This window comes from Diadema antillarum, unplaced genomic scaffold, assembly GCF_040938485.1.
Source record: "Diadema antillarum isolate AM-2024a unplaced genomic scaffold, OU_Dant_1.0 seq00000158_RagTag, whole genome shotgun sequence".
Taxonomy (NCBI): Eukaryota; Metazoa; Echinodermata; class Echinoidea; order Diadematoida; family Diadematidae; genus Diadema; species Diadema antillarum.
This window is the reverse complement of record NW_027271230.1, coordinates 286,945-297,395: the sequence shown is the minus strand read 5'-3', so window position 1 is coordinate 297,395 and position 10,451 is coordinate 286,945. Positions and strand designations below refer to the sequence as shown.

At 42.6% G+C, this 10,451-nt stretch overlaps 1 protein-coding gene across 1 annotated transcript in view; it reads left to right on the top strand.

The window, feature by feature from the left end:
• The first annotated feature begins 420 nt into the window (after positions 1-420).
• The window catches only part of LOC139727892 (zinc transporter ZIP13-like), a 57,698-nt gene continuing 47,667 nt past the window's right edge, over positions 421-10,451 (top strand). Inside the window, exons 1-3 of the mRNA XM_071638865.1 lie at positions 421-439; positions 1,523-1,763; positions 2,334-2,424. Coding sequence (XP_071494966.1) covers positions 421-439; positions 1,523-1,763; positions 2,334-2,424 — 351 coding nt within the window. The remainder of the gene's footprint in view (positions 440-1,522; positions 1,764-2,333; positions 2,425-10,451) is intronic.

Sequence of the window (10,451 nt, the reverse complement as noted above, 5' to 3'; positions counted from 1 at the left end):
TATATTTCAGGCAAGTTGCGTCAATCATTATCATTCTTTTTCAAAAGACAGTTCTTCGAAGGAACATTGAATATAGGGTTATAGGGTTAGGGTTGTGATAGGGTTTTAGGTTTAGTTTGATGTGAGGATTAGGATTTGGGTTAAGGTTATAATGTGGGTAGGTTTCATGTCTGGCTTAGCCTGCAGATATTTCATGGGAGCAATTGTCGCCGGAGCAAAATCATGTCATGAAACCGTTTCAGCACACCTTGTTTCACCTCTGTGACAGGACCTTTTTGCAGCTGCAGGACGGGGGAACAAAAGGGCATACCAACTACACTTAGTTTGGTAGAGGGCGCTCGACCAAAATTTTGTCCAGCACGTAATGTTCCTTACACTCTACGGTCAACAGTGATACTGATACGAGGGATGAACTGAGACATGATCCTAGCAGAAACAGGTACAGTGAATATGAGCTGCACGATGTATTCAGATTTTGTTCACATACCCACGGCAGATGGATGAATATATGGCTTTGTGGTGATTACAAAGTGACAGTCAATCAGCTGATTTATTGTGATCAGTATTCTATGCTATATACCCAGAACAAGTTTTCTCCAGTTTGGTAAAAGAGGAGGTTCTCGAAGACTGACGTCAAGAGTGTGTACCTGAAAATAATGCTTGACGAGAAATTCCAAGAGTTTGTGACTAGTATATACTCAGTGAAGTTGTTTCTATGCCCCTTGTTTTCTTTCAGTATAACTTCTAACCAAACCATCGGACAAAATTTATCGAGCTTAGGGCAAGCTTTGTGGTTGTCATGAGCAAGATTTGTTTTAAAAAATACGCATAAATTTAATTTGAATGCGTAAGTTATCTCTTCTATTGGATCGGCGAATCAAAATGCATTGGAAATCACTTCTTTTTTTTTAAAAGCAAAAGTAGAAAAATATTTTGGAACACGCTTTGAACGATAGGGAATTGCCTGACATGCGCAAACGTACGCATAATAGAAAAATATCAGGTTTTTATGAGGACCATTATTTCTTCTATTTTGATTTTCGCATAATAAGGAGAGCAGAAATATAAATATAACTTGAAATCTTTCCTAACTGTTCTAAACAAATTCATGTAGTGATTCAGTGGAGTGGAATGTGAAATTGTTTATTCATCTCCCAAATTTTGTCTTCGAGCAAGAGTACTTTGAAGCATAGAGGAAGACTAGACAGCACATTGTTATACTTCAGAACCCATACAATACGAAGAATTGCAACTCAATCTATAACACCTCCCTGCTTGGATGTCGTCGTTCAAGACATCTCACTCTTCACGAGCTTAGGCTACGGCCACAATTCATGACAGCGTCCGGCCGATTTGTTGTCTACACGGTGGAATTTAATCATCCGTCGCCCAATGATTTTTTTGGAGAAGTTGAGCGGGCTGTAAAGCCCGGACGGTCCCCGAGCGATGCCCTGTCGATATGCCGTCTGTTACCAGTTGATCTTAGGTCAAAACTTGGAGAAATAGGGGGATCTTCTCGCAGAGTCCGAGCATTTACACAGTGACGACTCAGCGGCAACTGGACGATCTTCCGCCGGTCACCGGTCGATATTTAAGAAATCGCCCGGCAGCCGGCCGGTGATCGGCGACATCTGCCGATGTCCCGTAAGCGTACCGGCGGCGGTCCGCCAGTCTCTGCCGAAAATTTCTCACGAGCTACCTGGGTTTATATGTGACTGCCCCTTGGCAGTCAACAACAACGCCTCTACTTTCCATCTGAGAGGGTAACGAAGTCTACGATGTGCCCGATTCTACTTCAAAGACTATACGACAGCGCGGTTCACAAGCCCAGCACTTTTGGATAGACATGAATACATAAAAGCATGTATGCGAATTAACAAATAACTTTCCTTCAACATTATTTTCAAAATAGAGATTAATTACGATAAAACTCGAAGTAAAAGATTTAAGAAAAAAAAAAAACGAAGTGCGAAACTCAGTTGTGAAACCAAAGATAAATAGATAGGTAGAAAACAGGAAATCAAATAGAAAGGGAGAAGAAACCAAGATGAAAAAAAAAGTCTGTAATCACTCCCAGATTAGAATGTTCTAAATAATCATCTTTACTTGCTACTCTGTTTTAACTATAATTAATTTATATTTCCTATTTGATTTCATATTTTCATTATCCACATTTCTTTTCATTCATTAATCCTTCATTCAACATGCCTTCAGATAGATTAAAAAAAAAAGAAACCATTTATTACTGTCAACAAACCAACCTAAACTGTTGGCTTTAATCTCATCCGCTCAAAAGTGGCTGTCCCTGTCTTTCCTGTCCCCTATGTTGCTAGCCGAGTCCTCTTTTGCGTGGGCTGCCTGAGAGTGTCAGGTGGATCGAAGCTACAGCTAGCTACCTGCTTCTTCTCTCAAGGGGAGAAGTTGGTGGGGTTTCCTTGCCTCTGTCCATCCTTCTACCTCTTTCAGATAGTCCTCCCCCTCTTTAGTTTTCTTCCCTGCTTTTGTCATTTTTGTTCCCCAAATTGCTCGTCGGCGACCGCTCGATTAGGTCGGTATCCGGGCGGTTTCCGCCCGGACTCCGAGCTTATTTTGGTCGCCGCCAAAATTTGAACTTCGCAGTAAAACTTCAGCGGCGACCGAGCGATGCCCCTAAAAATCAGGGATGACCGGTAGGTTGTCGGTCAGTGCCCGATCAAAATTGGATAAAAATTCGCCGCCCGGCCGCCGAGCTGGCTGATTTTGGGAGTCGTAACTGTAGCCTAAGCGGTATACGCTGCCTACACAATATACAACTGAAGTTAGTCACCTAATTTCATGCGAATATTGAGGGTACGGTGTCTTTGAAGTACAGTATTCGGTAACAGAGAGCTAAAAATCCCATGAATTTTCCTGGAAATTGGTGAAATTAGATAAAGAAATTACGAAAATGGGTCCGATGACATATCGCACATTTTTATGTCTATGATAAAATGGATAGAGCGAGACAGAAAAAAATGTCCCTCTTTCTACGGTACAATCAACTTGTCTGTAAATCAGTTGGATTTCTTCCTCAAGTATGACCAGTCACCACATAGCAGTTTTGTATAACACACCATGGACAGTAAACGGGCATCGAATGGGTCATTGCTATTTTACTTCCTCTATTGATTAATTAGAGAAGTCTGTAGAAAATTTCATGTGATAATCTTGGGCTCTGTGTTACCGCAGTCTGTTTCAAAGCTAACATAAGGAAATATCACTCACCGAACGGGTATGATAGTTTTGCCAGCATCTATTACAAGAACTCTTCGATTTTTCACGTGGACAAGCTTCTGTGTTGTTTACCACCAGGATATCTCACCTCCCTGTTACCACGCAAAACACGTTTGCGTGACCACATGAGCCGTCCACTAGCACTGTCTTCGTATCCGAGTTCCAATTGGCTATGCTTAAAGGGGTCGTATAGTTTTGGTTGAGACCTAACTTCCCATTTTGATACTTTTGGATGAGAAAATGAGAAACCTCTTATGAAATGCAAAAAAGCATGTAATTCCAAAAGGAATTCAACGTCTATTTGATGAAAATGGGTTTTTAAAATGGCAGAGATACAGAGCAATCCTAATATTAAGGTGGAACCCACCTTTTATTACGATGGCTTTGTTTTACTTTGTTTTTTTTTTTTGATGCCTCAGCCATTCCAAAATCGATTTTCATCAATTAAATTTTGAATTCCTCTTAGATGGTATGCTCTGTACTATTTCACAAGTGGTTTCTTGATATTTCGCAAAAACTTAGAAGCCCAATTCTCATCTCCGCAAATACTATACCATACCTTTGAATTATTGAAACAGTAGGGTTGTCAGTTTACTAAGGATGAACAAAAGAATTCCGCATGTGCAGTTGTGCCTTTGATGATCACGTGTGAAGCCATCGATTTCTGAGCAATCTGAAGATTCATTTTGAACTCCTCACACAATGGGCCGGATGCATAAACGCTAGCAATTGCTTTGTGCTAGCCTTTTACTCGAATCCGTATGTATAAAAACAAACAGTTGCTTGCAAGCAGAAGCTTTTGCTAGCAAGCACAAGCAATTGCTTGCTGCCCGCAAGCAATTGCTTAGAGACCAAGCGTTTGCTTAAGTCTCTTTAAGTATCATTTTCAAATTCATACAAGAAAGACCACACTTGTGCAGGAGTGGTATAAATCTACAAGAAATTACTCTTTGGCAGTGTTAGAAACTTTTTCATTTCAACAACGGGAAAGTCCAGTGGTCAGCACGCAAAATGTGATGAAAAACAGGTAGATGTCTGACTTCGGTGGAGAGCAAGGAGACCTCTCTCCACGTGAGATCTGGCAGATCCGGGCTATCTCTATAAGCAGTGATGGGAATCAGCCAGTACGTGTGTGTGTATAGTCTGATGTGTGTGTGTGTCTGTGTGCGCATTTATGAGTGCCATTTGATAGCTCTATTGCTATGTCAGGAAATGTTTCGCACACACACGCCCTTTCAAATACATGCTGTCACACTCGCCTTTGTTCTTGTGTTCGCACAGGCGTGACGTTCCTTTTGTTGAAAACGCGAGCAATTGCTTGTGCGGGACAAGCAAAAGGTATGGGCACAAGCAAAAGGTTATGCATATGGATTTAAGCAATGGGTCCGAATGAATAAAACAAGCAATTGCTTGTAAGCAATTGCTTCAAGTAAAAGCACAAGCTCGTCTAGCAGAAGGTCTAGCTCAAGCAATTGCTTAAATCCATATGCATAAACTTTTGCTCACGACACTTAGCTCTTATTCCGCGTGTTCATCATGTGTGTGTATGTACAAAGTCTAATGAGGTAGAAGGGGAGGGTGTGGGAGGGGGATGCCCCCTCCCACTGTACGGAGCTTTTGCGTTTTTGAAATCAAGATAAAGTGATCCGAAGCACACTTTTTTGTGGGAAATTCGGGTAGTGTGACTTTTCCCCCGATTTTCCCCGTTATTTCTTTTTATTTCTTTTTTTTCACGATCAAAAAGTGTGTGTGTGTGTGGGGGGGGGGGGAGGCTGCAGCCCCCCCCCCCCCCAGCCCCCCTGCTTCCGCGGCCCCTGCCATTAGACATTCCCTTGTTGAAATAAAAAAGTTTTTTACTCTACTTAAAAGTAATTTCTTGTAGATTTACACCACTCCTTCACAAGTGTGGTTTTTCTTTCATGAATATGAAAATGATACTTAAAAGGGAACGTCCCAGCTAAGCAAAAGCTCAAGCTCATTTTCCAGAGCTTGGAAAATCGTAAGCAATTGCTAGCAAGAACTAGCAAAAGGTATGTTTTATGCATACGTTTTTAAGCAAATGCCTGGTCTCTAAGCAATTGCTTGCGGGCAGCAAGCAACTGCTTGTGCTTGCTAGCAAAAGCTTCTGCTCGCAAGCAATTGCTTGTTTTTATGCATACGGATTCGAGTAAAAGGCTAGCACGAGCAATTGCTAGCGTTTATGCATTCGGCCCAATTGCTTGAGCTAGACCTTTTGCTAAACGAGCTTGTGCTTTTTCTTGAAGCAATTGCTTACAAGCAATTGCTTGTTTTAATGCATTCGGCCCAATGTTGGGCCGGATGCATAAACGCTAGCAATTGCTTGTGCTACCCTTTTACTTGAATCCGTATGCGTAAAAAACAAGCAATTGCTTGCGAGTACAAGATTTTGCTAGCAAGCACAAGCAATTGCTTGCTGCCCGCAAGCAATTGCTTAGAGACCAAGCATTTGCTAAAAAACGTATGCATAAAATATACCTTTTGCTTGTTCTTGCTATAGCAATTGCTTACAATTTCCCAAGTTCTGTAAAATGAGCTTGAGCTTTTGCTTATCTGGGACGTTCCCTTTTTAGTATCATTTTCATATTCATAAAAGAAAGACCACACTTGTACAGGAGTGGTATAAATCTACAAGTAGTGAAAGAAACTTTTTCGTTTCAACAACGGAAATGTCAAGTGGTTAGCACGCAAAAATGTGATGAAAAACATGTAGGATGTCTGACTTCGGTGGAGAGAGCAAGGAGACCTCGCTCCACGTGCGATCTGGCACTGGGATCTGGGAATCAGCCAGTACGTCTGTGTGTATAGATGTGTGTGTGCCCTCTGTGTGTGCATTTACGAGAGTCATTTCATAGCTCTTCTGCTATGTCAGGAAATGTTTTCCACACACACATGCCCTTTCAAATATATGCTGTCACACTCGCCTTTGTATTTGTGTTCGCACAGGCATGGCGTCCCTTTTGTTGAAAACGCAAGCAATTGCTCGTGCGGGACAAGCAAAAGACATAAGCGCAAGCAAAAGGTTATGCATATGGATTTAAGCAATTGCTTGAGCTAGACCTTTTGCTAGACAAGCTTGTGCTTTTGCTTGAAGAAACTGCCTACAAGCAATTGCTTGTTTTATGCATTCGGTCCAATGTCAGGTATTTTGCTTGTTTATTCATTAATAAAATGAAATTTCACTCGATAGCTATGTTCAGACGGAGGCAGTTTTGGTCGGAGTAATTTCGGAGGAAGGGTCGGAGGAAGCTTGGTCGCAGTAACTTCGGAGGATAGGTCGGAGTAGTGCCCGTCTGGACAAGGTCGTGGTAACTTCCTCCGATCGGAGGAACGTACCACGACCTCTTCCTCCGAACGAGATACTCCTGAGTTTTCTCAGGAGTATCTCGCTGCCACGACTAGCCGGTAGGAGTGAATTGCCAGTGCGGACAAGCCCTCGGAGTATCTATGAACATACATACCTTACGACCTAAGTAAATCTTCCTGGGTCAAATCACAATGTTGACATTTTGCGACTACACGTGCAATTTTAACCTAGTCAATCGCGACGAAGAAGCTAGCGCTCATGCAGAAATTTCCATCAACAAGAATGGAGAAGACAAATGCCACTGGTAAAAAAAACAATCGCATGGTCGAAGTGCGCGGCGCTACCACTTCCGGAAGTTACACCGACCCTCGCACATAAATTGGTCGGAGTTTCTTCTCACGACCGTCGTGTAGACACAAGGGTCGTGGTAGGATATACATTTATTTGAATATCAATTACCTTGCCATAAATTTTTACTCCGACTAGAAATACGTCTGAACATGGCTAATATGCCGGTTCTGTAATGTATTCTAATTTTATACTTGCTTTGTTTACTAAACTAAAGTATGCCCTTAACAACCATAAAGCTTGCCGGAGGCTTCCCATACCTAGCAGCAAACTGAGTGAATTCATGCCTGTGGAACTTTATAGCCATGTTCAGACGTATTTCTAGTCGGAGTAGAAATTTATGGCCCGGCAATTAAAATTCAAATTAATGCACACCTTCCCACGACTCTTGTGTCCACACGACGGTCGTGGGAAGAAACTCCGACCAATTTATGTGCGAGGGTCGGTGTAACTTCCGGAAGTGGTAGCGCTTCGCTCGTCGATCGTGCGATTGTTTTTTTACCAGTGGCATTTGTCTTCTCCGTTCTTGTTGACGGAAATTTCTGCATGAGCGCCAGATCTTCGTCGCGATCGATTAGGTTAGAATTGCAGTACACGCGCACGTGTAGTCGCAAAAATGTCAACATTGCGATTTGACCCAGGAAGTTTTACCTAGGTCGTAAGGCGTGTAAGTTCATAGACACTCCGAGGGCTTGTCCGCACGGGCAATTTACTCCGACCGGCTAGTCGTGGTAGCGATGAGATACTCCTGAGAAAACTCAGGAGTATCTCGTTCGGAGGAAGAGGTCGTGGTAAGTTCCTCCGATCGGAGGAATTACCATGAGCATGACCTTGTTCAGACGGGCACTACTCCGACCTATCCTCCGAAGTTACTCCGACCAAGCTTCCTCCGACCCTTCCTTCGAAGTTACTCCGACCAAAACTGCCTCCGTCTGAACACAGCTTATGGGATGGAGCAGGTGAATGGAATGCTTCGTTGCTATAAGCCATGTTCAGACGTATTTCTATCCGGAGTAAAAATTTATGGCACGGTAATTGATATTCAAATTAATGCATATCCTACCACGACCCTTGTGTCCACACGACGGTCGTGGGAAGAAACTGCGACCAATTTATGTGCGAGGGTCGGTGTAACTTCCGGAAGTAGTAGCGCCGCGCACGTCGACCATGCGATTGTTTTTTTTACCAGTGGCATTTGTCTTCTCCATTCTTGTTAATTGAAATTTCTGCATGAGTGCTTAGCTTCTTTGTCGCTATCGACTATGTGCAAATTGTACGTGTACTCGCAAAATGTCAACATTGCGATTTGACCCAGGAAGTTTTACTTAGGTCGTATAACCGGTATGTAAGTCCATAGATACTCCGACGGCTAGTCCGCACGGGCAATTTACTCCGACCGGCTAGTCGTGGTAGCGAGATATTCCTGAGAAAACTCAGGTGTATCTCGTTCGGAGGAAGAGGTCGTGGTAAGTTCCTCCGATCGGAGGAAGTTACCACGACCTTGTCCAGACGGGCACTACTCCGACCTATCCTCCGAAGTTACTCCGACTAAGCTTCCTCCGACCCTTCCTCCGAAATTACTCCGACCAAAACTGCCTCCGTCTGAACACAGCTTTGGGCTTGTAGATAAAGAAACATCCATAAATTGTAATACATTATCAGAAACAGTCTATTGTCTTCCTGTCTGTGAAGCAGATCAAGGCGGTTCAAGAGATGGAGTTCCAGCTGGCTACAGTGATTCAAACAGCTGTCAGTTTTCTTTATGGATGGAAAGAAGAATTCCGCATTTGTGCCTTTCAAAATCGAGGTTCAAAACTCTTTCTGAGCAATTTGAAGATTCATTTTGAACTCTAACATAATGATAGAAATATATATACTGCTTGTTTATTCATTAAATGAAATGAAATTGTACCTATTGACAAATAATAGATAAAGCAAAAGGCAATCTAGAAATAATCAATATGTGCAAAAGTGTAAATCAGAGCTGTATGTTGTGAAAATATGGAAGCTGCGTATAACTTCTTGAAAGACCGATGTTATCGTTTTTCTGCTTAATTTAGACAAATAAAGCTGATATGAACTATTATGGTATTGTATGATCTTCAAGTTGAGTTCTTTAAAAATAATGTGTCAGATTAGTGCCGGACATAAACAGTCGAATAGTTTGGAATTTCAGCTCATTAATTTTTGCGAAACTTCAGTCAGTGCGTCCAGCTGTCATTACCATTAATCACTCGTCTAATTAGTGATTTCGAAAAGTAATTACCATCATAAAAAATATCATGAATTGAGACATGAATCACTATTGTCTTCCAATCTATGGGACAGATCCAGTTTGGTGCAGACTTCATTTATATAATACATAATTGGGAAGATCCGTATTCTACAAGGGAGATTAGTATTACGGGCCACATGAACTGGACGATAAATAGTAGAGATCCGTGGTACGGAAGCGTATGGGAGAGAATACCATTTCCCGTCGCTGATGGCGTATTATGTGGCGACAAGAGTCCATTAACTTAGAAGGGACTCTACTAGCTGTGTTCAGACGGAGGCAGTGTTGGTCGGAGTAACTTAGGAGGAAGGGTCGGAGGAAGCTTGGTCGGAGTAACTTCGGAGGATAGGTCGGAGTAGTGTCCGTCTGAACAAGGTCGTGGTAACATCCTCCGATCGGAGGAACGTACCACGACCTCTTCCTCCGAACGAGATACTCCTAAGTTTTCTCAGGAGTATCTCGCTACCACGACTAGCCGGTCGGAGTAAATTGCCCGTGCGGACAAGCCCTCGGAGTATCTATGAACATACATACCTTACGACCTAGGTAAAACTTCCTGGGTCGAATCGCAATGTTGACATTTTGCGACTACACGTGCGCGTGTAGTTCAATCGTCGATCGCGACGAAGAAGCTAGCGCTCATGCGTAAATTTCCATCAACAAGAATGGAGAAGACAAATGCCACTGATAAAAAAACAATCGCATGGTCGACGTGCGCGGCGCTACCACTTCCGGAAGTTACACCGACCCTCGCACATAGATTGGTCGGAGTTTCTTCCCACGACCGTCGTGTGGACACAAGGGTCGTGGTAAGATATGCATTAATTTGAATTTTATTTGCCGTACCATAAATTTTTACTCCGACTAGAAATACGTCTGAACATGGCTAGTGTGTAGACCCCCAGATTCATGGGCATATTGATCAGAGGTGTTCGTCTCGCACCTGTAAATAACTTTCTATATAGACACACGTCTTTAAAAAAAAGGAAAAAATTATGTATTCAGTGGAAAGATTCAGTGTCTTCCCTACCTAGACCAACCTTTCTGTTCCAGTCCCATCTGTACACAGTCCTGTCGCTGTACAGAAGTCTTGTATAGAACCACCGCTAATGTCCAATCTTTCACATGAAATATATAATATCAAGACTCGACGCTTTCCTTGGTGGTCTATTTCGCCACTAAAATCATCAAATTTTACCTAAGGGGGCCCGACAATGAAATTTGTTGGCCCGGAGATATCAAGGGAAAGAA